This window comes from Ursus arctos, unplaced genomic scaffold, assembly GCF_023065955.2.
Source record: "Ursus arctos isolate Adak ecotype North America unplaced genomic scaffold, UrsArc2.0 scaffold_2, whole genome shotgun sequence".
NCBI lineage: Eukaryota > Metazoa > Chordata > Mammalia > Carnivora > Ursidae > Ursus > Ursus arctos.
Window position 1 is genome coordinate 69,309,092 of NW_026622874.1, and position 26,776 is coordinate 69,335,867.

The window sequence follows — 26,776 nt, forward strand, 5'->3', positions numbered from 1 at the left end:
CGTTGACTGCAGTGATGGGTGCCCAGCTCTGTGATACACTACAAGTTACTGGATTGTATACTTTAAATGGGTGGATTGTATGGTGTGGGAATTATATCTCAATAAAACTGTTACCAAAAAAAAAAAAAAAAAAAAAGAGTATCCAAGTGGGATCCAGACTGAACTGGGGATATAAGTACCATTTCTCACACCAGGAGTGGGTCTTTATGTGTTTTCTTGTTGCTGTTATTGTTGTCATTTTATTTATTTATTTATTTATTTAGTTAGTTAGTTAGTTAGTTATTGTCTCTTGAGGTGAGCAAATTGCTTTAATGTAATTAAGCAATTCTTTCAAAGCAGGCTGGTGTGTCTGGAGAGTAGTGGCTGTGGTAGCGTGGAGAGTCCCAACACGAGTGCCCTGTTTCTGAAAGAACTAGCTTTTGTGGCTAGAGTAGTAATGGCTTCAGCAGAAGCATTTGCTGATGTCAGGTCAAGAACATGTAATTAGCAAACAACATCCCTGAAAATACACTTCCATTAAATTCATAACGAGTCTCCTGGGCTCTCTCTCCAATGGCCACGATCATTGGCAGGAGTAAGGTATCAGGTCAGTTCTGGGGGAAAAGAATTCTTTTGAGTCATAGTGGCGTGGCACTTCACGTCTTGTTTCTGTGTGGACAGACACGGGCGCGTACATGCGCACGCACACACAGTGCCCCTCCCTGCCGCAACCCCACATGGAAGGTTTTATTTCCAATTTAGTAGGCAGTGAAGCTGAGACTCAGAGTGGTTAAGTCATTTGCACAAGGTCACGTAGCTGTTGAGAAAGAGTCATGCATCCATCTCCATAAACCCACAGTGGACAGGTGCTCCACTTTCTGTGGGGAAAGCTGGGGGAGATTTCCCCTTAGCCAACAACATCCCTGAGCAGGGCTCCGGCCATGCACTGTATATAAGCAGCGTGTATCATGTCCGGGACAATGGGATGGGCCAGGAGTCGGGGCTCCAGGGGTTAAGCCAAGGACCTTCCCTGAGACTTCCCTCAGAGACCAGGATGAGCAGGCTGCCGTTTTCTTGTCCAAGAATTGACACAAGTGCGGCCTAACCACACGGGGGCCCAAGCGGTTTCCCTGTCCTGTGGCAGCTGGCTCACAGCTGTGTCCTCGGGACACTGGGATGTTCACGAGCCCCTGCTCTAGGGGAGAACAGAGCAAGATTTGGCAAGGCCGTCCTCATGGGTGCCCCTCGGTGGGCAGGGGCACCGTTCAGACCTGTGGGAAGCCAGCTGCCTCTTCCTCTTTTTACCCCCACCCCCACCACAAACCCGAACACCCGTGGGGCTTTTGCCGCGGGTCTGAGACCAGCTTCGCTCTTCAGACTCTTTTCTCTACATCCTCTTTTCTCAAAACCCAGGCTCTCCTAACTCCGAGAACTCTCTCCTGTCCCAATTCTAGAGGCTTCCGAGGAGCTTGCTGCCTCCCCATCACCTTCACTGCGTGCTTCTTGGAAGGGGTCATCGGTCTTCCGTAACTGAAGGGCTTGAACCGAAAGGCTGACCGTCCGTTTGTTCGAACAGCCAGCAGCTTCTAATTGCGCACCCACCCTGCCCCACTCCGGGCTCTCAGAAGCACGCCGGCTCGCCCATGTTCTTTGGTGTCCTAGCAACCAGAGGCTCTCATCTGAGCTCCGCTGGACAGAGGCCATTTTCTCTCTGACCGCCATGACCTACAGCCTCCCGGGGCCTCTGAGGACCTGTCCGCACAGCTCGTGGGTTCCCTGAAAGCCACCCCTTGTCCCCAAAGACGCCCAGCCGCCCAGCCCTGCAGAGCCTCCCTGCAGGATGAGCTTCTCGCTCACCTTCTCCGAGCTGGTCAACATCGCCATCCCACAGTGCGGGGTGGTGAACTTCAAGGCCCTGCACCTCCTGCTTCAGGGCATCCTGGAGCACATCCACATGGCCGAGCTCAAGAAGGTCCTCTCGGGAGATGAGGACTTTCTCCAAACCTCACCAGTAGTGTTCATGCCCCGGGAAGCAGACGCCCAGCCCGTCCTCAGCCCCATGAAGAGGCTCAGCAATGTCTTTGACCATGTGGTGAGCCGCATCGACAAGATGGAGAGCCAGCTGGCGGTGCTGCAGGACCTGCCCTCCACTTCCCAGTTGCTGGAGGGCAGCCAGGGCAAGGGCCAACCTGCCCAGGACCTCTGGCACCTGATAAAGCTCCGGAAGATGGTGGAGGGCAATGAAGAGGCCACTGCAAAGGTAAACCACCTGGCCTCCAGAAGCTTCCTGCCCTCCTTGCTCTCCTCCCGGGCATCTAACCCCCTATTCCCTTATGCCCCTTGTGATGGGCTGTCCCCAAACACTGGGGCAGGAGTGGGGCTTTGGAGTCAGGCAGAGCCAAAGCTCCAGGCCTTCATCCTTTGTCAAGTGTTGAGGAAAGAAGCCAGACATAAAAGGTTACACATTCCATTTGTATGAAACAGGCAAATCCATAGAGACAGAAAGCAGACTGGTGGTTGCCAGGGGTTTGGGGGAAGGAGGGGACGGGGAGAAGATAGCCTAGTGGTTATGAGGTCTCCTTTTGCAGTGATGAAAAGAGTTTGGAAACACCAGATTTCCGCCATTCCCTAGTTCCCTCATCTCTTCACTGTCCCCTTCACCCTCCAGGCTCTGTTTGGCTCCCTCCCCAGGGAAGCCACTAGAAGCAGCACTCACCATGCTCCAGGTGAGCCAGAGGCTTAGGTCTGTTAGCTCCTTTGATCTTCACAGCACCTCTGTGAGACAGGTGCAGTTATGATCCCCGGCTTACAGGTGAGGAATTGAAGCACTGAGAGGTTAACCCCCTCGGGGTCACACAGTGTCAGAAAATGGGGAGCTGGTGCAAACCTGGGCCAAGAGAGTCGGTGAAAGGCATAAGAGTGTGGAGTGCTGAGCATGCTGTCACTTACCCACTGGAACAGTCGAGGGATGATCATGGTTTCCTCCTCCCAGGATTACCTCGAGATTGATACTAAACAAGATAATGTATGGGAAGTGTTCAGCACAGAGCTCGAGGTATTCTGGGCATCCAATCAGCGGTCACTGTTAGTATTATCCAGAGACTTGAACTGAGCAGGGAAACTGGGATGACCGGGACCTTAGTGAAGTCAGGCACCGGAGCCCTGAGGGACAGGGAGAGGGTGCAGTCTGGCCAAGGTGGGCTGAGAGGCAAGGCAACATGGACCAACGTTAAATCAGGTGCTCAGTGAAGCAGCCAGCCACACAGGACCACATACTGCATGCTTCTGTTTCTATGAAACATCTAGAACAGGGATATCGGTAGTGATAGAAAGTGGATTGGCATTTGCCAGGGGCTAGGAGGTGGGGGCTGTGGGAGTGACTGCTGATGGGTACGGCATTTCTCTTCAGAGTGATGAAAATGTTCGGAAACTAGATAGTGGTGGCAGTTGCCAACCTTGCGAATGTACTGAATGCCACTGAATTCTTCGTGTTACACACACACACACACACACACACACAGAGCAGAGAGTGGCAGAATCGATTAAAAGAAAAAAAAGACATGATCTAACTATACCTTCTACAAGATACACATTCTAGATTCAAAGACAAATAGATTGAAAGTAAAAGGATAGAAAAAAGATATTCCTTGCAGGAGGCAATCAGCAGAGAGCTAGAGTGGCCACACGGCTCATGTCAGACAAGACAGACTTGAAGACAGGAATTGTCGCTAGAGCCAAAGAGGCCTGCATGGGTGGGCGAGTTCAGGTTATGGAGGCCTTGGAGGCTGGGAACGTGGACACCGTGTTGGAGCAGCCTGACCCTGGGCCTGCCTTGATGGGTGGATGCTTCTAGAATGCACGGTACCCAGAGTGACCCAGTCCGCCCGCGAAGGGGGCTGGCGGACAGGCTTGGACACGGTTGTGCAGCCCTCAGAGGACTGTTTGCGCACCCAGAATTGGAGAATGTGTCCCCCTCCAACTCCAGGCCTGGCTGAGGTTGCCAGGGGTTACCACAATGACTGCCTCCCAGCCCCACCCCTTCAAGGGGGTTGCCATGGTAGCTGGCTCTGGGATGGTGCAAGCTGCTTAGCTAAGTGTCTGCACCAACCAGCCAGTCAGGCTGGCAGACCAAATGTCATGTCGATGTCCAGGTCACCTCACCTGCCCCTGACCCCCCTTCCTCTGGGGCTGACTGGGTTAGTGTCCTCTGCCGTTCTTTACAAACACCTGTCAAGGTTTGAGGGCCCAAAATGGGGAAAGACTAGCCTGCCAGTCCTAGCACCACCCCAGACGGGGTGAATGGTGCCCAGAAAACGGGCCAGCAACAAGGGGGCTCCAGAAAGGTTTGTGACGCTCCACAGGCATGGTTAGCACACCACCAGATCTGGGGCTCGGGCACTGAAACAAGTCCTTACTAGACGGGCTGAGGTTGCGGTGTCCCTCACCCTCACAGATAATTGTCTGTGGTGAGGACTGTGTTGTGCCCTGGGGGATGGTGGGCGGCTTCCCTGGCCTCCACCCTCCAGGTGCCAGGAGCGACCCCTAGTGGTGACCACCAACACTGTCTGCAGACTTTGCCAATTGCCGGCTAGGGACCCACTCGCCCTGTCGAGAACTACTGAGCAAGGAAAACTGAGCTCCCTTGCTCAGAGTATGTACCTGTCCCAGAAGCCCCCTCGGGAGGCTCGGACCCAGGGCTTCCCGAGCCTGTTGGAGCACCAGCCCCACCTGCGGAGCTCTCCCAGAATTGCAGGCTCCCAGGCCCCGCCTGTGGCTCCCAGGTTCTGCCTATGGCTCCCAGGCCCTACCCAGAACCGGAGTTTTATTTATTTATTTTAAGGATTTTATTTATTTATTTATTTATTTATTTATTTATTTATTTGAGAGAGAGAGAGAGCACAAGCAGGGGAGAGAGGGAGAGGGAGAAGCAGGCTCCCCGCTGAGCAGGGAGCCCAATGTGGGGCTCGATCCCAGGAGCCCAGGATCATGACCTGAACCAAAGGCAGATGTTTAAGACTGAGCCACCCGGGCACCCCCACTCCCAACACAATTAACTCCCAAACACCCATCGAACAGACTGTTGAACTTCCCCCAATTTTTTCTAAGACAAAAATGCTATTTTTTTTTTACAGCTTCGTTGAAATATATTCATACATATATTCGTGTGCATACCAGAATAGTCATCCATTTAAAGGGTATGGTTCAGGAGCGCCTGGCTGACTCAGTCCGGAAAGTGTGCAACTCTTGATCTCAGGGTTGTGAGTTCAAGCCCCACCTTGGGCATGGAGCCTACTTAAAAAAATTTTAATTGTACAGTTCAGGGATTTTAGTATATTCACAGATTTCTGCGACTATTACAGTCAATTTTAGGACATTTTCAACAGCGCCCCAAGAAACCCTTAACCATTAGCTATCATTCTCCTTCCTGCTCCTCCTTGAACCCCACTTTTGCACTTACCGTGACGCCTTCAAGTTTTATCCATGCTGTCACATGATCAGCACTTGATTCTTATCATCGCCAAACGCTATTCCGCTAGATGGATAGACTACTTTCGTTTATCCGTTGGTGAACATTTGGCTGTTTCCACTCGCAGGCTGTTAGGAGTCGTGGCCCCTGTGAACAGTGGGGTACACGTTTTCCTGTGGACGTATGTTCTCATTTCTCCTGGGCATGTACCTCGTCATGGAATTGCTGGATCGTATGATCACTGCGTTTCAAGTTTGAGGAACCGCCAGCCTGTTTCAAAGCAGCTGCACCATTTTGCGTTCCCACCAACAGCGTGTGAGGGCTCCAATTTCTCCACTCCTCACGCACACTTCTTAGTGTCTGTCTCTGATTCTAGCCCCCTCGTGGGTCTGAAGCGTACCTTATTGTGGTTTTGATTTGCATTTCCCTGGTGACTACATGTGTTGAGCATCTTTTCTTGTGCCTAGCAGCCATTTGTATCTCTTCTTTGGAGAAATGCCTATTTAGATTATTTGCCCAGTTTTCACTGGGTTGTCATTCTATTGTTGAGTTGTAAGAGTTCTTTATATATGGGGCGTCTGGGTGGCTCAGTTGGTGGAGTGGCCGGCTCTTGGTTTTGGCTCAGGTCATGATCTCATGGTGCTGGGACTGAGTCCTGAGTTGGGCTCCATGCTCAGCGGGGAGTCTGCGTGAGGACTCTCTCTCTCCCTCTGCCCCCCCACCTTGCTTGTACATGCACGCACGCTTTCTCTCTCTCTAAAATAAATAAATCTTTAAAAAGAGTTATTTACATATTGTGGATCTGTGATGCCATGTGTGTGATTTGTAAATTTTTTTAAAAAAATTATTTATTTGTCAGAAAGGGGGAGAGAGCGAGAGAGAGAAAGAGAGCACAGCATAGCAGGGGGAGTGGCAGGCAGAGGGAGAAGCAAACTCCCCACTGAGCAAGGAGCCCGATGCGGGACTCAATCCCAGGACCCTGGGATCATGACCTGAGCTGAAGGCGATGCTCAACCCACTGAGCCACCCAGGCACCCCTGTTTGGATTATTTTACTTAGCATCACATTTCTGAGGTTCATCTTTCTGGAATCAGTACTTCATTCCTTTTTATGGCTGAATAATAATCCATATTATGAATATATCATGTTTTGCTTATCATCTGCCCTTTGATTGACACTAGGGTCGTTCCCACTTCTGGCTATTACGAATACTGCTATAAATACTCCGATACAAGTTTGTGGACCGATGTTTTCATTTCTTCTGGATATATACCTAGGAGTAGACTTGCTGGGTCATTTGGTAATTCTGTGTTCAGTCTTAGGAAGAACTGCCACACCGTTTCCTAAAATGGCCACACCATTTTTCGTTCCCACCAGCGGTGTCTGGAAGGTTCCAATTTTTCCGCCTCCTCATTATTATCTGACTTTTGATTCTAACCGTCCTTGTGGGTATGAAGTGGTATCTCATTGTGGTTTTGATTTGTGTTTCCCTGATGACTAATGTTGAGCATCTTCTCATGTGGTTATTGGCTGTTTGAATATTATCTTTGGAGGAATGCCTATTCAGATATTCGCCCATTTTAATTGGGTTGTTTGTCTTATTTGTTACTGGATTCAGTTTTCTAGTATTTTGAGGATTTTTGCATCTATATTCTAGTTTTCTTATGATGTCTTTGTCTCATTTTGGTATCAGGGTGATATTGGCCTCATGGAATAAGTTTGGAATTCTGCTATTTTTTTGAAAAGTCTGTGAAGAATTAGTATTAATTCTCCTTTAAATTTATGATAGAAGGGGCACCTGGCTGGCTCAGTTGGGAGAACAGGTGACTCTTGATCTTGGGGTTGTAAGTTTGAGCCCCATGTTGGATGTAAAGATTACTTAAAAATAAAATGTTAGGGATGCCTGGGTGGCTCAGTCAGTTAAGCGTCTGCCTTTGGCTCAGGTCATGATCCCAGGGTCCCGGGATCGAGTCCCACATGGGGCTTCCTGCTTAGCAGGAAGCTCCCTGCTTCTCCCTCTGCCTGCCGCTCCCCCTGCTTGTGCTCTCGCTCGCTCTCATGCGCTCTCTCTGGCAAATAAATAAATAAAATCTTTTTTAAAAATTAAATTTTAAAAAATAAATGTTTAATAGAAGTCCTTGGTGAAGCCACCTGGGCCTGGGCCTCTCTTTGTGGTATTATTATTATTATTATTATTATTATTATTATTATTATTACTATTTCAATGTCTTCATTTGTCTTGGGTCTATTCAGATTTTCTATTTCTTCTTGAGTCAGTGTTGGTAGTTTGTGTCTTTCTAGGAATTTGTCCATTTCATCCACCTTAACTAATGTGTTGGCCTACAGTTGTTGATAGGATTCCTTCATAAGTCTTTTTATTTCTGTAGGGTCAATAGTAATGTTCCCTCCTGCATTTCTGATTCTTCCCTTTTTTTTCCTGGTCAGTCTCACTAAAGATCTGCTAACCTCGTTGACGTTTTCAAAGAACCAGCTTGTAGCCTCATTGATTTCCTCTCTTCTTTTTCTGTTCTCTCTTTCATTAATTTCATTTCACTCTTTATTGCTTTCATTTTTCTACTTGTTTTGGGTTTAGTTTGCTCTGTTTTTTTTCCGGTGTCTTAAAGTTAGCTTTAGCTGCATCCTGTAAGTTCTGGTGTGTTATGTTTTCATTTTAATTCATCTCAAAGTGTTTTTTCTTTTAATTTCCTTGGTGATCTCTTCTTTGACCCATTGGTTATTTGGGAGAGAGTTGTTTATTTCCATTTATTTGTGAATTTCCAATAGTTTCCTCTGTTGTTGATTTTTTATTTAAATCCATCGTGGTCTGAGTACACTTTTTGAATGATTTCAGTCCTTTTAAAATGTATTGAGACTTGTTTTATAGACTAGCATAAGGTCTGTCCTATAGAATGTTCTGTATGCGCTTGAGAAGAATGTATATTCTGCCATTGTTGAATGGAGTGTTCTGTAGATGTCTGTTATGTCTAATTGGTTTATAATGTTGTGCAAATCTAGGGGCGCCTGGGTGGCTCAGCTGGTTAAGTGTCTGACTTTGGCCCAGGTCATGATCTTGGGGTCCTGAGATTGGGCCCTGCATCGGACTCCCTAATCAGCAGGGAGTCTGCTTCTGCCTCCCCCTCTGCCCCTTCCCCTGCCCGTGTTCTCTCTCTTGCTTTCGGTTTCTTGGTTTTTTTTAAAGATTTTATTTATTTATTTGACACACACAGAGAGAGAGAGAGGTGTCCTGGGATCACCACCTGGGCTGAAGGCAGACGCTTAAGTGACTGAGCCACCCAGGTGCCCCTCTCTCTCACTTTATGTCTCTCAAATAAATATATAAATAAAATATTTTAAAAAAATGTTGTGCAAATCTATGTCCTTGCTGATCTTCTATCTAGTTGTTTTATTCATTATTGAAAATGGGGTATTGAAGTCTCTGACTATTCTTGTTGAATTGCCTATTTCTTCTTTCAGTTATGTCCATTTTTGTTTCATATATTTTTGGGGCTATGTTTTAGGTGCATGTATGTTTATAATTATTATATTTTCCTGATGGATGGACCATCTTATCATTATAAATGTCCCCCTGGGTCTCTAGCAACAAATTTTGTCTTAGAGTCTATTTTATTTAATATTAGTGGTATAGCCATTCCAGTTCACGAGTTTTTTTTAAAGATTTTTATTTATTTGAGAGAGAGTGTTGTGTAAATGAGAGAGAGCATGAGCAGGGGGAGGGGCAATAGGAGAGAGATAAGCAGACTCCTTGCTGAGCAAGGAACCTGATGCGGTGCGATCCCAGGATCCTGGGATCATAACCTGAGCCAAAAGCAGATGCTTAACCCACTGAGCCACCCAGGTGCCCCTCCAGTTCCCTTTTGATTACTGCTTGCATGGTATATCTTTTACTGTCTTTTTGGTTTTGACCTGTTTGTATCTTTGACTATACATTGTGTCTCTTGTAGACAGCATGAGGTTGGATCATGTTTTCTTATCCATTTTGCCAATGTCTGCCTTTTAACTGAAAGTTTAATCCATTTACATTAATGTAATTACTGATAAGAAGGACTTTTGCCATTTTGCTGTTTGTTGCTTTTGTTAGCTGAATGCCTAACTATGCACTGGGCCCTTCATATACATCATCCCTTTTTTTTTTTATCATCACATTTTTAAAATAAATTTACTTATTTATTTGAGAGAGAGAGAGAGAGAGAGTGCACAAGCAGAGGGAACAGCAGGCAGAGGGAGAAGCAGGCTCCCCGCTGAGCGAGGAGCCCAATGAGGGACTCGATCCTGGGATCATGACCCAAGCCAAAAGCAGATGCTTAACTGAGTGAGCCACCCAGGCGTCCCTCATCATTACATTTTTTATATTCATTTTATGATTATGAAATCTAAAACCTGGGAAGATGCAATTACCATCCCAGTCAGTGGTGGAGCTGAGCCACACCCAACTTCACTTGTTCCCTTCTTCTTCCTCTTTAGTCCATGAAGACTCTGCAGGATTTGCTTACTGACATTTATGCACTCAAGGTCACCACTGAAACTCTCAGGAAGGATGTGGACAGACTGAAGAACATAGTAGACAAGGTAGACCCTCTCCAGCATCCTCTATGCTGGCCATGCTGCTTGGACCTCAGGTGGTTGGGGTGACAGGGTATATCTAGGGAGCCTGTTCTTAGTCAAAGAACACAGTTATGACGGCAGGAGAAGGGGTTTGACATGGCCCAGCCACTTGGCCCATCCCACTAAACTCTCCATGGCTTCCATCCTTTGTGTTAGGACATCATTTGTAGATGATAGAAAACCTAGTTCATCCTGGCTTAGGCAAAAGAAGAGAATTTAGCATCTCATTTACTAAAAAGTCCACAGTTGCCTTCAGGTACAGCCAGATCTAGGTGCTCACACCGCATCAACATCACTCTGTCAGTGATGTTTTTCTGTGGGTTGGCTTCATTCTCAGGCAGGTGCCCACTAAGACTCCAGGCTTGCATTCCACCAACATAGCAGAAAGAGAACAGCTTTTCCTATTCTGTAAAGCTCTGTCCACACTGAAAAGTGGAACAAACTTAGCACAGGCATACAGTCTACCTCCCTTTGGAGTCCACAAGGACATCAACCCAGGTACATACTCACTCCTTACCATGATGTGGAAGGACACAGAATCCCTGAAGTGAGAGGTCACAGCTGGTGGGTCAGAGCTGCGCTCAGAGCCCAGGTCTCCACACCAGCAGGCTGGTATTGTGGCTGAAGTTTTACAACTTGCCCCCAGAGAGCATGGTTTAGTGTATTATCCCCAATTCACAGGTCAATGTATACATTTGATTGTCATGGCAGCTGTGAGAACTCAGTCTGGGTAGCTCCCATCTGAGGAGAAAGGGCATCACAAAACACTAAAAAGAAAAACAAACAAACAGACCAAAACACTAAAAAGATTCTTTCAACAAATCAGTTGGATTAAAAAATGTCAAAAAAAAAAAAAAAAAAAAAGGAAAGAAAGAAATGCCTCCTCAGCCTACCTCTTGGAGATTCTTAATGTGCTTTTTTTTTTTTTTTTTTTTTTTTGCCCACTAAAGGCTCTGAGAAGTCCTGCAGTGTAGAAGCCCATTGAATACTTTTTTTTTTTTTTTAAAGATTTTATTTATTTATTCGACAGAGAGAGAGACAGCCAGCGAGAGAGGGAACACAAGCAGGGGGAGTGGGAGAGGAAGAAGCAGGCTCATAGAGGAAGAGCCTGACGTGGGGCTCGATCCCAGAACTCCGGGATCACGCCCTGAGCCGAAGGCAGACGCTTAACCACTGTGCCACCCAGGCGCCCCCCATCGAATACTTTTTAAGCCCAACATTTTCCAAAATTATTTTCCCAGGAAACCCTCTTCCACTCCTTTCCCACTCACTGGGAAACACTTGCTTTGGGGTCTCTTCTTCCTTCTCTGACTCTGTCACCTAGAGCTGAGTCCTTGTCTTTGAGCTGTGGGGGAAGCAGGGCTAGGACCAGAATCTGCACTCCTGGCCCACGGACTTGGCTTTTTTGACAGATGCAGCCAGAAAGAATGGATACTTTGTTTGAAGATCTGAAAGGACAGAACAGGAAGATGAGTGCGCTGCAGCGGGAAGTGGTGAGAGCCTCTGCTTCCCTTCCCAGTCCCCTGACCTCCAGGCCCAGGGCCCTGGGGACAGGGAAGAGTAAGGAAGAGAACACCATCTGGAAAGGCAAGTGTGGACAAAGGAGCCACTGAGGGCGTTACCCCTCACTCTCAACCTCCTCTCCTGCCCCCCAGGTTTCTCTCCAGAGCAAAATCCTCACCATCCCCAAAGCTGAGGACGTGGTACTCTGGAGCAGCCTCCACGAGGCCATGTTCACCCCCGTGAGTGAAGGAGGAAGAGGAGGGGAAGCAGCGGGGGGTCGGGGAAGGGAGGGTGGCTGCAGAGCTGGCCTGGAGCAGCCCTGGCCAGCCTCCCCCCCTTTTCCGCAGGGAACTTCTGCAGAAGTTGCTGGTCCAACACAGTTTGAGGACTCGGAGCTATGGCAGTTGGTGGAGCAGCTGCCGGAGACTCATCGTCCCCAGACCGCCGAGCACCTCGAAGCTGTTGGTCATGTCCAGATCTCAGAGGCCATCCAGAGCCCCAGGTTACTGGAGACTATTTGGCATTACAACACCCCGGGGCAGCTACAGGAGGAGGAATCTGCCCAAGATGTTCTACTCTCCGGGGCCCAGGGGCCAGGACAGCCTCCGGGACTTGAGTCCGGGTCTGCGCCCACACCAGGGCCACAGCCCGAGGCCATGCCTCCTCCAGGGCCTGTGCTGGGGCCCGGTCTGCCCCCTGGGTTCACACTACCACCTTGGCCTCCATTCATACCTGGGCCTGGCCCTGGCCCTTGGCCTGCCCTTGGACCTGGGGCTGGCCCTGGACTTTGGCCTGTCCCCGAGCTTGGGACTGCCCCAGGGCTTCAGCCTACGCCGCGAGAACGCTGGCCTCCTCCCAGAGGCTTGTCCAGGGCTAGCACTTGGCCCTTCTGGGGCTCAGGCTTCTGGCAGCCTGCACAGTCCCAGGACTTCGGAGCCCCACTGCCGGCCAGGGAGTTTGGCTCAGCGTGGCCCCGCCTGCTGCAGTCACAGTCTGGCCAAGCAGAGGTGCACCCGCTCCCAGCTGTCTCAGAAACTGAGGAAGAATATGAGTACCAGGACACGCCAGTTCCTCAGGACAGTGCCCCCGGGACTGCGGCCCCCAGAGACGCACCCGTGGCCCCCAAAGAAGCACCCGCTAAGGCTCCCCGGACTGTCCTTCAGCGCCTAAAGGCCACAGCGGCTATCGCGGCCGCCGCCGCGGCCTCCTACGCAGCCGCCGCCACCTCAGCAGCCCGAAGAGCCGAGGTTGTCGCCAAGGCTGTCAGGGACGCCCCTGCCACCAAGCTGGCTACCATAGCAACGGCCATGGCTGCATCTGGGCCCTTAGGGGCCTTTGCAGACATCATGGGTGCGGGCTCCTCCCACGGGGCCTCAGCTTTCACCGAGGACGCAGAGGTGGAGGACTTGAACGTGTTGGAAGAGGACCTCCCTCCTCTGTACGGTGCTGCCAGCCTCCCTCCTGAAAAGACCCTGTCCCAGGTCATGCTGGCCGCCCAAAAGGCTGTGACCCCCGAAGACAAGAAGATGGCCGTCAGGTACTCCATGGGACACATGGCCCAGATGCCCATTCGACACCACTCCCTGAAGGAAGAGTTTGCCCAGCTGTCATCCACCCTTCAACAGCGCTTGAATTACCTAGGTAGGCCCGGCCCGGTTCAGGCCTGACCCCCCTGCGGCCCTCCAGGAGTCCCTCGTCTCCTTCGTCTAGCTCCCCCAACAAAAGCTGTTAACGGTTAGCCGTTCGTTCCTTTGGCTTCAGCGTTCACCTCTCACTAGTCTATTCCTTCACAGCGAATGTGCCGTGAGGTCTTCTCATAGGGGAGAGGGGTGGTTAGGGGCTCACGTTGGCACCAAAGAAGGAGAATCACATGTCACAGTGACTCTGGAAAACTCCCTTTCCCGTACAACACAGTCCTACTGCACAACATTCTGATAAGTCTGGATCTGCCAGAATACCCAGTGAACAGACCCCACATGAAGTGGTCTGTGTGGGGTCAGGAGCTACTGCCAGGAAAACTTATGTATCCTCAAAGACCACAGAAGCTTTCTGGGTGGCAGCGGAAACAGTAGATGTGTGCTTCCATGTTAAGCCCACCATGGGTAAAACGCTCGCTGAGGGGACTGGAGGGCAGGATAGCCTAGTCTAGTAGTTTTCAATCTTGTGCTCCACCCCTGGAGTTTCTGACTTGGTTGGTCTGGGCAGAGCCCAAGAATCTGCATTTCTCACTCATTTCTGGTGCTGCCGGCCCAGGGGACCCACTACGAGGCCCATTGCCCTACCCTGTTTGAATCATTATCTTCCTTTTTTTTTGCTCCCTGCCAAGCACAGTAGTTGAGTTAAGTCCAATCTGTACATGGCGTTACCCCTAATTGGCAATGCTGTTCTACAAATCTTGAAAAAAAGACGTGGAACTTCCGCCAGCTGGATAAAGTAGGCTGCTATCCGCGAATACTGGTGTGCAGCCGAGACTACGACAGTAACAGATTGAAATTGAAAAGGTAAAGCCGTAATAGCCCAAATTCTACTTCTGACCAGCCGTCATTTTTGTTAAGAAGACTCAGGATAGTTTGTGAGTGCGTCTTGGCTTGGATTCTCGTGCCTTCTAGGTGTGTCCTGTACGTGACGTTTTAACCTCTTGTCTGGAACTCGATATAGGGTACTGTTTGTTTGTTTTTTAACCCCCGCCCTTTGTTAAATCCCCCTTTCTATCTTGTGGTGAGATAGTGCACTTCATATACTCTCATAAATAAGGTGCTTTGTAGTTTTTCTCAGGACTTTTTTTTTTTTTTTTTTTTTTGGAGTCCTCGCTATTCCCAACACAGGGCTCTAACTTACCACCCCAAGACCAAGAGTCATAAGCTCTACCAACTGAACCAGCGAGGTGCCCCAGCTCAGGGCTTTTGCTGAGAGGGGAGTAAATTCCAGAGAGGCCTCCCTAGGCCTGTGCTGTCTGATATGGTAACCAGGAGGCACGCGTGACTGTCGGGCACGTGACATGAGGCAAGGTCCAGCACACATACGCTCTTCCGTGTGACGTGCACATCAGATATGAAAATCTTCGTATGAAAACAAGAACATAAAATATCTCACTTTTTATCACATATTGAAATGGCACTATGTTGCATATATTGGGTTAAATAAAATATCAAAATTAATTTTACCTGCTCCTTTAAAAAATTTTTTTAAAGATTTATTTTAGAGAGAGAGAGCACAAGTGGGGGTAGGAGCAGAGGGAGAGGGAGAGAGAGAATCTCCAGCAGACTCCTCACTGAGCATGGCACTGACACGGGGGTTAATCTCACGACCCTGAGATCTGACCTAAGCCCAAATCAACAGCCAGATGCTTAACTGACAGAGGGAACCCAGGTGCCCCTCCTTTTTAAAATTATTTTTAAAAGAATGTGGCTACTGGGGGGGCGCCGGGGGGGCGCAGTTGTTAAGCGTCTGCCTTCAGCTCAGGGCGTGATCCTGGTGTTCTGGGATCAAGCCCTGCATCAGGCTTCTCCAGTAGGAGCCTGCTTCTTCCTCTCCCACTCCACCTGCTTGTGTTCCCTCTCTCGCTGGCTGTCTCTGTCAAATAAATAAATTTAAAAAAAAAAGAGGCTACTAGGGAACTTCAGATGACTGCAGAGGCCCCCAGGCTCACAGTCTCTTCCTTTGGACGGCGCAACCTCTGATGACTCCTTTCAGAAGCAGGTGGAGCTCTAGAAGAAACCTCTTTCCCCATCCCTGCCCCCGACAGCCACCCCTTCCTTTGCTTTCAGCTAATATGGGGGCCTCTTCCAAGCTTGGGACGACAGTGGACATACTGCAGGAAAAGATCGGGAGCCTCCAGAAATCCAGGATGAAGGTGAGTGCCCCAGGCAGAAAGGGCTTCCGGGACGGCGCTTGAGGCGGGCTGATGGCAGAGCCCCCAACCCAGGACAGCATTTGTCCCGTAGCTGAAAGGCAGCCTGGGGGAGTGAGTGGGGCCAAGGAGGCTGACCCTGCGGGCGCAGGGGTCCCAGTGGGTCATGCTTGTGTCGTTCCTGTGGCGGGGGTCTTACGGGACCACTGAGGTGTCAGGTTGGAGACGTGCTGGCCTGGTACACTGTTCAGGCCCCTCCCCGGCCATGGTGACCTTAGAAGCAGAGGCCTTTGTGTCCATGTCTCCCCCTTCTAGGAAGAGGAACTCCAGAGAATTTGGGGCCACCAAATAGAGAAGATAAAGAATCACCACGTCGTGCTGGACAGGGCAGTGGAGAAGCTCCAGATTCGCCTGGATGACTTAAAGGTCTGGGGTTTGGGGGGCCGCTGCAGGTAGGACTCCTCACTTGGACATTCGGACCCCCCACAAAGGTTTCTTAGCTCCACCAAAGGCAGGGAAACCAGGGACACCGTACTGGGGCATTTTACTCTGTGTGAATTACACTTCAGTGGAAACAAATCCCACCACCCCCACCTCCACCCCCAAATGCACGAACAAGAGGGCCTGAGCCATGTCTCTGTTACAGACCACTGGGTCACCCGCCCCCAGAAGGGTGCCTGGCGCACAGCCAATGCTCACAGTGTGCTGAAGGAATCAGTGAATGAGTAAGAGGATTTCTTGCATCAACTATTAGGTCCCTAACGTTTCCCCTAACCCAGCTCATTTGTGGGTTCTCAGCACTGGGGCGGGGGGCAACAGGGGGTGTCTCTCCGGAACGGCAGATTTGCTGACACCACGATTGTGTAGACAGACACAGAGCTCCTAGCTGGGGCTCACTTGGCCCGACACACTCTCCCGTGGGCCTGGAGTGTCTGACTCCGCTGGCCCGATGACCCTGGCCTGATGGACCAGTGCAGTGTGTGCCTCGTCTAACAGATGTCCCTGACCTTCAGAGTACGACACAAAACCCCACACAGAACCCCTGGAGATGGTTTCCATGGGGGCTTCCGATTCCAAGTCAGGGGGCTATTGGTGGGATGCATTAGGATGTAGGAGGCACAAGGGGAAGGCCTACCTCCCCTTCCCAAGACTGTCATACAGAGGAATCAGGCTAGGACACATGCAGGGCGACTTGGTGCGGAAAGAACTCCTGAAAGGAGAACCAGTTCCTAGCCTGAGCGAGGGGGCTGTGTGTGAGCAGAGGGGCCGCAGGCTTACCAGCTCAGACCTTCGTGAATGCCGAGATGGGGAACTACCTTGTCTCCGGCCAGCTCCGGGCCCTCACTGTCACCGCCCTGCAGAGGAGCTGGGCTGCCGTGCCCTGCGGACCTACGGGTGCTTTCCCCAACGGAGACTGGAGCCAGCACCCCGGACACATGTCATGTGTCCCCAGAGCTCTGCCCTGCCCTGTGCCGGGGGACAGAGTTGCTCGCTGTCTGCCTCCAAGTAGCTGTCGCTTGTTGAGGGAAACAGCAGAGGACAAGGCCTGACCGAACAGTGCCAAATGGAACAAGTCAGCCCTTGTGCTTCCCGCCCATGTGCCAATGGGGATCCGCTGCTTATAAAGTTAACCCTGGAAGGACCTGGAGCAGGGTTCCGTATACAACACATGCTTTGTTAAGTATTTCCTGAATGAACACAGGCCATAGGAAATCAGCAGCCCTGTGCAGCCCGTCCCGGAGAGACGAGGGAGGGCAGACCAGTCTGCCATGGTCCTCTCGCACATCTTGAGCTGTGAAGAAACTCAGCAGCGGCTGCTGCTTTCCCTGGATGTCTGCGAGAAACATCAGGAGCACAGCAGGTGACACAAGAAATCCTCTTGTTCATTCCCTGAGTCCTTCAGCCCGTGCTCCCAGCGTCCACTTTGCACCAGGCACACGGCTAGCAGCTGGCAATGCCGCAGTCAGCAAGATGGACACCATCCAGGCCCTTCCTTGGGGGGGAGGGGCAAGTGGTGTATTTGTTTATTTTTAACTGGAGTGTAATTTATACACCGTGAACAGCCCAAGTCTTAAGCCTAAGAGCTAGGTCCACATCCACCTGTTTGTGTAGACACGCCACCACCATCCAGTCAAGATGGAAATGTTTCCGTCCCCTTGTGCTTCTCTCTCAGAGTTTCCCACCGAGAACCCAGCAAGAAAATAAGTGAGGGCACAGCTCTTTCTTAGAGGTTTTGTGTTTTTTTTAAGATTTTATTTATTTATTTATTCGACAGAGATAGAGACAGCCAGCGAGAGAGGGAACACAAGCAGGGGGAGTGGGAGAGGAAGAAGCAGGCTCCCAGTGGAGGAGCCTGATGTGGGGCTCGATCCCATAACGCCGGGATCATGCCCTGAGCTGAAGGCAGACGCTTAACTGCTGTGCCACCCAGGCACCCCTCTTTCTTAGAGTTCTTATGGAGTTTCTTAGACCTTATGGAAAACACGATTTGCCGTTTGCAAGTGGATAAGCTGCGTTCCAAAACCATTCCTGGAACAAACAGTGATAATCAGAGTTCGGGCTTGGTGCAGGAGGACACGGATAAGGTGGCCAGTGGGTACTGAGTGCTGACTCTGCCAGAATGAGCCAGAAGATGCCACTTCTTGTCTCTCCACACTGTGGGAGAGGCGTGGGATTAGTGCCCCATGAAAGAGCAGGAAACAGAAGCCAGCCCCGCTCACCCGGCTGGGAGGTGGCCTCGTGTTGGGGTTCAGAGCACTGGCTGTGGGTTAGATAGTCCTGGGTTTGAATCCCGATTCTGCCACTGACTGGGTGTGTTTGTTTCCTGTGGCCACCATAAGAAATTATCACAAACGGGGTTCCTTAAAACACTAGGTACTTGTTCCCTCACAGTTCTGGAGGCTAAGTGCCTGAAATCAGTGTTGGCAGGGCCTTGCTCTGACGAAAGTTTCCAGGGGAGGATTCTTGCCTCTTCCAGTTTCTCGTGGTTCCAGGCATTCCTTGGCTTATGGTCACATCCCTCCAATCTCTGCTTCCCTCTTCCCTCTGCATGTCTGTCTTCATGTCGCCTCCTTATAAGGACACCGGTCAATGGATTCCAGTATGACCTCATCTTAACTAATACATCTGCAAAGACCCTATTTCCAAATAAGGCCATGTTCACAGGTTCTGGGAAGGCATGAATTTTGGGGAAGATGTTAATCAACCCAGTACACAGGTGACCCTAGCAGAAGTTGGAAGATCCCAGCCTAATTACTTCTCTTTATTTCTAGATTTTAACTAGAAAGAGCCAAGTGGAAATCTAATAATTAATGTTGGGCCTGATGACTCCAAAAGTTCAGGGCTCCCTGCTGATGTGGGGTTGGAGGAAGCAACCTGACTTGGGGCCAAAACAGAGACTTCCTTCCATACCCCCACTTCCCGTTCTAGACCTTGGGACCCATCTTTAGGCAAAGTGTGTGTGATGGAAATTGGCATTTATTAGAATTAGGTTCGGTTTCAGATAACATAACCTTCCCCCACCCCAGTAACTGACTTAAACCAGGTATAAGTGTATTTCCTGTTCACATTCAAGAAACTCAGACATGGTTGGTCCAGAACTGGTATAGAACTCCATGGTGTATGACTTCCATTCCCAAGCTCACCTCAAGGTACAGGATGGCTGCTGGTGCTCCAGTCATTAACTCGGCATTCAAGCCAGCAGCGAAGAGGACATACTTCGTTATATAGTTCTTATTTTTCATACCTAATTCCTACCCACTTCCCTTTATACCCCAGTGGTCATACTGAGCTATAAAGGAGGGTGTAAAATGAATTCATGATTCTGGGCTGCCAGGAGACAGCTAAAAGTTTGGGAACTCTGTTGCTAAGGGTGAGAGGAAAGCCAAGTATGAAGGGAGAATCAGAAGCCTGTTTCCAGCTTTGGAGGAAACGTGACCCCACCCCCTCTGGGGACATGGCTCAGGAGCTGTGAGGCTCTGAGGCTCTTCCCAAGCAGGTGAGCCGCTGCTGCTGTCACAGCGAGGGTCCAGTAAGTGGAGAGCGGGAAAAGTGAATGGATGGAGCTGGTTCTTCATGGAGCGAGGAGATGGGATATAAGAGTTTTCCCCTGACACTGGGGCACAGCAGGTGTGGCATATAGGTGCTTTGTTGATAAATGGACTTCAGTTCTCACCAGGACCCCATTACAGATAAGAGCTAAACTTGCCTTAAACTTCCAGGGAACAAAAGTGTTAGCATTGGTTTGCGTTTTCCTTCCTCGAGTCTGCCTCCCTGTGCAGCCAAGTCCCTATGATGGCACCTCCTAGGCGACCCCTTGTCCCAAGGCTCACGTGCCTTCCCTTCTGATCTGGGCACCTGGTGTCCATGCCTTCTGATATGCCCACCCCACCTGCTAGCCACCTGGCCCCATTGTCCCTTCCTAGGCAAGGGTGGACATGGCACGAAGATGTTATTCCCAAGGCTTCCAGGGTTGGGAACATGCCCTTTGCTTCTCTTTTTAGATCATCCATGCTCAAATTAAAAACCTCGAAATGTACAAGGTGGACAAAAGTGCAATGGAGCAGGAATTGAAAGAGGTGAGTGGGGGTGCCGGGGTGGCTCAGTCGGTTAATTGTCTGCCTTTGGCTCAGGTCATGATCCCAGGGTCCTAGGGTCGAGCCCCGCGTCAGGCTCCCCACTGTCTGCTTCTCCCTCTGCCCCTCCCCCCACCATGCTTGAGCTCATGCTTGCACTTGTGCATGCTCTCTCTCTCTGAAAGAAATAAAATCTTTAAAAAAAGAAAGAAATGAGTGAACCTAGTTTCTTCTCCCCTTCTGCCTGTGCATCCTGAGCCCAGCTCACCCACCCAGGGGAATGGAGTCATCCATCCAAGACAAAACCAGGCAGAGACCCTCCCACAGTTTCCTTCCATCTTTCTCATACAGAAGCTTCCCCAAAGTTGTCCTATCAGCTCCTATTTTCAGTGACTCAGGATTAATGACAATTTTTTTTTTTAAGATTTTATTTATTTATTTAACAGAGATAGAGACAGCCAGCGAGAGAGGGAACACAAGCAAGGGGAGTGGGAGAGGAAGAAGCAGGCTCATAGCAGAGGAGCCTGATGTGGGGCTCGATCCCATAATGCCGGGATCACGCCCTGAGCCGAAGGCAGACGCTTAACCGCTGTGCCACCCAGGCGCCCCAGGATTAATGACAATTTATTATGTGAACTTAAAAAGCATGCACCAGCTTCTCCATCCAAGGCTTAGACCTGACATTTGGGTTTGAGTCAGTTAGACCCCAACACGGAATTTAAGCCAAGGCCGGGCGTTCAGGGTCCCAGAGTAAAAAACTCAGACCAGAGTGGTCTGATCCCCCAGCTTCCTCCCGCTCCCATCCCAGCAGCCCTGGCTCCCTGAGTCCCCTGTGTCTCTAGAAAGCCGATAGGAGCACACTGGCAGGCAAGGCAAGCCGGGCCGACCTGGAGACGGTGGCAACAGAGCTGAACGAGATGATTCAGGGCATGCTCTTCAGGGTCGTGACCCATGAGGATGACTGGAAGAAGGCTCTGGAGCAGCTGAGCAAGGACCTGAGCACCAAGGTAAGTACCCCATGGCAGCCAACACCAAGTAACCCCGAAAGGTGACACCTTGTAAGGACAAAGGCTCAGAGTTGCTGAGGGTCAGGAATTAGGGAACAGCTTAGCTGAGGGACTCAGTCTCCCATGAGTCTGCAGTCAAGATGATATCCGGGGCTCCAGTCCTCTGAAGTGCCATTTCCAAGATGGCACCCTCCCATGGCCATCAGCAAGACGCCTCCTTTCCTTGCCACTCAAACTTCTCCTCAAGTCTCCTTGAGCGGCATCACAACACAGCAGCTGACTTCCCCAGAACGAGTGACCCAGGAGAGCCCAACAGAAGCTGCATTGTCCTCTATGAGTTGGCCATACCGCATGGTTTCTGTAGCATCTTGTAGTTCCACAGGCCAGCCCTACTCCCTGTGAGAGGGTGTGAGGACCAAGAGGCATGGGCGAGGAGCACCTTGGAGGCTGACTACCATAACTCTCCTGCCTGGGCCAGCAAAGGAGCATGGTAGAGGGTAAGAAGGAGGGAGGACTGCTGATCATTTATTTATTCTTTGGTCACTTACTGACCACCTGTGATAAGCCAGACTCTGGAGTAATGTTGATAATGAACCACAGTCCCTGCCTTGATTTGGGCCGTCCAGTGGAGAGACAGGGAACAGTCAGAGCAATGATCACAGCACTGTGCGGCGCCTGCAGCTTGGGTTCAGAGCCTGGAAGCCCTGCGTGCGAGCCCCAGCTCCCCCTGAGCAGCCATGGGCCCCAAGTGGCATGACCTCACTGAGCCTCCGCTTTCTCATCCACAAAACAAGGATTTGTGCAGTCATCAACTACGCAGTGGGCGCCTACGACGCCAGTCCCTGGCATATGTAATGACAAGCAAAGCAGATACGGACGTGTTTCTCTCGGAGACGCGTTCGTCATAAAAATCACACAAATCAAATGCAGAACTGCGGCCCGAGTGATTTCCGCTTATCTACAGAACGGCTGACCTACTTTTCTTCAATAATTCAATGATGGGGTGAGTGAAGAGTGGAGACAGACTGTTCTAAATTACAAGTGTCTCCAGAGACGAAACAACCAAATGCAGCTCACGAGGAGACCTGGCTTGTGTCCTGGTTCAGTTGCGCCAACCCTACAGATGGGCTGGGGAGTAGCGCAAAGTCAGAAACACCTGTTCGTTGTTCAGTGTCATGACGGCGTGGCAGTCACGTAAGAAAACGTCCTCGTGTGGGGTGGGGGTGGGGGGTGGCCGGGGTAGCTCAGTCAGTGGAGTGTCTGACTCTTGGTTTCGGCTCAGGTCCTGATCTCAGGGTCGTGAGATCAAGCCCTGCGTTGGGCTCCATGCTGGGTGTGCAGCCTGCTTAAGATTCTCTGCCCCTCATCCTGCTTGCACTTTCTCTCTCTCTGTCTCTAAAATAAATAAAGTTTTAAAAAAGAAGAAGAAAATGTCCTCACGAGTACTGCAGTATTTATGAGTGATGTATCATGGTCTTTCTGTTTTAGACAGAGAGCATGGGGTGGGAGCGGGGGGAGAATCTCAAGCAGGTTCCACACCCAGCTGGTTAACCAAAAACCATTTTATTTTTTTTTTTAAAGATTTTATTTATTTATTGGACAGAGATAGAGACAGCCAGCGAGAGAGGGAACACAAGCAGGGGGAGTGGGAGAGAAGCAGGCTCATTTCGGAGGAGCCTGATGTGGGGCTCGATCCCATAACGCCGGGATCACGCCCTGAGCCGAAGGCAGACGCTTAACCACTGTGCTACCCAGGCGCCCCCCAAAAACCATTTTAAAGTGACTAAATCAGTGGCATTTAGTACATTTACAGTGTTGTGCAAGGACTGCCTCTGTCTAGTGGTTAGACACGGTTATCTCCCCCAAAAAAAGCCCATACCCATTTATGCAGGCCCCCCCAGGCCTCCCCCACCAGTCCCTGGCAACCACTGGGCTACTTTCTGCCTCTGTGGGTTTGCCTGTTCTGGACATTTCATGTAAGTGGAATCATACCATCTGTGATCTTTTGTGACTGGCTTCTGGCCCTTAGCATCACGTTTTCAAGGTTCGTTTATGGATCAGATCTCCTTTCTTTTTTATAGCCAGATACCATTCTGTCGACGAGATAAACGACGTTCTGTTTGTTCGTTAATCTGTTGATGGACACTTGGGTTGTTTCCACCTTTGACCGTTACGAATAATGCTGCTGTGAACATACACGTACACGTTTTCGTTTGAACACCTGTTTTTGGTTCTTTTGGGTAGATAGCCAGGAGTGGAATTGCTGGGTCATAGGGTAATCCTCTGTTTAACTTTTTATAGCTAGGGGTGATATATCATGTCTGCAATTCATCTGAAATGATTCAGAAAATGAACGGATACACACGTGTATAGATAAAGAAAATGTGGTAAAATGTTAAAAGTTGACTAAATGGATGTACGAGTGTCCTTTGGACTATTCTCGCAACTCTTCTGTAGATTTAAAAGTTTTCAAAATAAGGAGCTGGGGGAAAGAGTCTTCTTGGGGTACTATGCACTTCGTGTCACCTTGGGTCCGCAGATAGGTCACGCTGGCAGCTGGTCCCCTCAGTGCTGAAGCGAAGATTCATCAGAGCCCAGCGATGCTAGGCTGATGTCACCGGTGTAAAGGTATTTCCCCCTTATAAGCAGCAAGTGATTTGGGGGTGACCCTTTGGCACCCTGGAAATGTCTTTTGCCTCATTGGCCGTTCTCCTAGTAGTTTCCTCATAAATTGAGGATTGTTGCCTGAACTGGCTGTTTCACCGGTTGCAAAATGGCGAGTTCTCCAATCTTAGCTCTGCTTCTCCCATCGACCAGCTGGAAATCCATAAAGAAGAGCTCTCCCTCATCAGCTTGAGCCGATTACCCTGAAATATGGTTCTTGCAGGAAAGACGAGAACACTGATGAGCTATTTCCCTTAACTACCGGTGTTCAGGAATGATACTGCTGCTACAGGCACCTCCAATGTATGGTGGCAAATGGCAGTTTCTGGTTGTTGTTGTTTTTATTTTTATTTTTGTAAGTTACTATTTATTTTGTCACTTACATGGTCTCATCTTTAGCCTGCGAGCTGGCTTCTGAGTGCTTTGACTTGACCCTCAGTCTCAGAAAGCTGTCTTGGCTCCTCTGCGGGGAGCCTGCTTCTTCCTCTCCCACTCCCCCTGCTTGTGTTCCCTCTCTCACTGGCTGTCTCTCTCTCTCTCTCTCTGTCAAATTAATTAATTAATTAAAAAATAAATAAATAAAATAAAAATTCATGAGTCCCACTGTGAAAAACATTCTGGCAGTTTCTCAAAAAGATAGACCTAGAGTCACCATACATCCCAGCACTTCCAGTCCCGGGTGTGTACCCAAGAGAAATGAAAATAGGCCCACGCAAAAACTCGTGCACAAATGTTCATAACAGCATTACTCATAATACCTAAAAAGTGGAAGCAATCCAAATGTCCCATCAACAGACGAACAGTTAAACAATTTGTGGTCTTTCCATCCAATGGAATACTATTCAACCATGAGAAGAAATGAAGGTCTGATTCATGCTGCCACCTGCATGACCCTCACAGATGTGATGCTGAGTGAGAGAAGCCAGACACCGAAGGCCATAGATTCCATTTTTATGAAATGTCCAGAACAGGCAAATCCATAGATGAGAATGGGATTAGTGGGTGCCTACGCCCGGGGGTTTGGAGCTCCCTTTGCAACTGGCAACAGCATGCATCAGGCAGATGATCCTTAACCTAAGCTTTGTCGTTTTCCCTTTCCTTGACCCCCTCACTGTCGCTGTTTAATCTTGTTACGTTCTGTGTAACTTTGCTGCAGATCCTTTCCTGGAGCAAAGCGGGGTGTCAATTAGTTGACTCAACGCTCTTCTCTTCCCTTTGGCTGTTTGCAGCTGGTCCACAGTGATTTGAATGGTCTGAAGAAAGAAATGGATGAGATCTGGAAAGTACTCAGGAAGCTGCTGATTGAAGGCCTCCGATTTGACCCTGATAGTGCTGCCGGCTTTAGGAAGTAAGCCCCTCCTGGGTAGGGGTGCAGCTCCCAGAGGCTGGGGAGACCCTCTCTCCAGAGAGGAAACAAGAGGAGTATCCCAGCGGATTCTGGAAGGAAGGACTCCAGACCTGTGGACCCAGGGAGAAGGGGTGGGGCTTCCCAGCCTGGGGGAGGGGGTAAAGGTGGGATGGGGCTGAGGGCACCCAGGGGCTCTGGCCTTGGCTGTCGAGGGGATTCAGGAACACATCCGCTCGAAAGCCCTCTTGCCACGCATGAAATCAAGGCTCACAGAGGGTAGGGGTCATGCAAGGTCTCCCAAGGAGGCTGGGGATCTGGGACTAGAGCCCTGTTGCCATGTCCCCCACCCCATCCAGAGAGAGTCCCAGGCAGAGGGACTCAATGTTGGGGTGGGGAGAGGGGTCTCCTATGCTCAGATGACCCTCATCCCTCCAAATATCCCCTGTGAAGGGTAGCTTTCCAGACGGTCCCTGGTTTTAAGGACCTTCATTGTGTTTGGGGCTGGAACATAAACTACACCCACTGTATCCCCCACCTGTGTCCCAGGCAGCCACAGGGTAGGGATCAGCAGGGGGGCAGCAGAGCGGGCTTGAGCTGAGCTGGGCCAGGTCAGTGGGGCAGTAGGGTGTGGAGGGAAGTCCTGACGCTGAGGCACAGACCGACCTTCCCCTGCGGTGCAGCAGCTGACTGGCTCTCTTCCAGGAAACTGTTCGAGCGGGTGAAGTGCATCTCCTGCGACCGGCCGGTGGAGCTGATGACGGGCCCGTGAGTACCGCCGCCAGGGGGCGCCCACGCCCACCCTCTCTTTTAGGATTCCCCCACCTACTTTCCTGCACAGGTTCTTGGTCCATCATTTATCTGTTCTTCCGTCTGTCCCTACGTCATTCTGTCCACTTCGTTTCATTTGCTCCCCTTCCTGGGCAGGGGCACTGGCATCCCCTCCTTCCCCAACCCTGCCTGGAGCCCGCTGTGTCCCAAGTCAAGATCGACTCCAAAAGCAAAAGGATAGAAGGAAACTGGGGAAAGCTGCACTTTGTGGGACTTCCTTGCATGTATTTTTAGAATCTAATACTTTTCATTTATTTAGGTGAAATTCACATACACACACCATTTTATTTTTTTTATTTTTTTTAAAGATTTTATTTATTTATTCGACAGAGATAGAGACAGCCAGCGAGAGAGGGAACACAAGCAGGGGGAGTGGGAGAGGAAGAAGCAGGCTCATACTGGAGGAGCCTGATGTGGGACTCGATCCCATAACGCCGGGATCACGCCCTGAGCCGAAGGCAGATGCTTAACCGCTGTGCCACCCAGGCGCCCCACACACAGCATTTTAAAGTGAACAGTTTAGTGTCGTTTGGTGCACGTTCACAATGATCTGCAACTGTCACCTCTCATTCCAGAGCATTTTCATCTCCCTAAAAGGCAGCCCCAGACTCATTAGCAGTCACCCCCATGGCCTCCTCCCCTCGGCCCCTGACAACCACTAACCAACTTTCTCTCTCTGTGGATTTCCCTGTTCTGGATGAAGTCTGAATGAAGTCCTACAACCTGGGACCTGGTTCTGGCTTCTGTCATGGAGCGTCGTGTTCTCAAGGGTCATCCACGTTGTGGCAGCTGTCAGTGCCTCATTCCATTTTTGTGGCTGAATCATATCACATTATATGAGCCTCCCACATTTTGTTTATCCACTTAGGTGCTGACGGACGTTTGGGTTGATTCATCTTTTGGCTCTTGTGATTAGTGCTCCTGTGAACAGGC

At 50.1% G+C, this 26,776-nt stretch overlaps 1 protein-coding gene across 1 annotated transcript in view; it reads left to right on the forward strand.

Annotated features, from left to right (window-relative positions):
• The first annotated feature begins 1,697 nt into the window (after nt 1–1,697).
• Nucleotides 1,698–26,776, forward strand: part of CUNH16orf96 (chromosome unknown C16orf96 homolog) — a 35,256-nt gene continuing 10,177 nt past the window's right edge. Inside the window, exons 1-12 of the mRNA XM_026520490.4 lie at nt 1,698–2,239; nt 9,929–10,033; nt 11,482–11,562; nt 11,725–11,815; nt 11,936–12,259; nt 12,473–13,213; nt 15,340–15,425; nt 15,738–15,848; nt 19,925–19,999; nt 20,839–21,003; nt 24,897–25,015; nt 25,718–25,780. Of these exons, the coding sequence (XP_026376275.2) occupies nt 1,820–2,239; nt 9,929–10,033; nt 11,482–11,562; nt 11,725–11,815; nt 11,936–12,259; nt 12,473–13,213; nt 15,340–15,425; nt 15,738–15,848; nt 19,925–19,999; nt 20,839–21,003; nt 24,897–25,015; nt 25,718–25,780 (2,381 nt within the window). The 5' untranslated portion in view covers nt 1,698–1,819. The remainder of the gene's footprint in view (nt 2,240–9,928; nt 10,034–11,481; nt 11,563–11,724; nt 11,816–11,935; nt 12,260–12,472; nt 13,214–15,339; nt 15,426–15,737; nt 15,849–19,924; nt 20,000–20,838; nt 21,004–24,896; nt 25,016–25,717; nt 25,781–26,776) is intronic.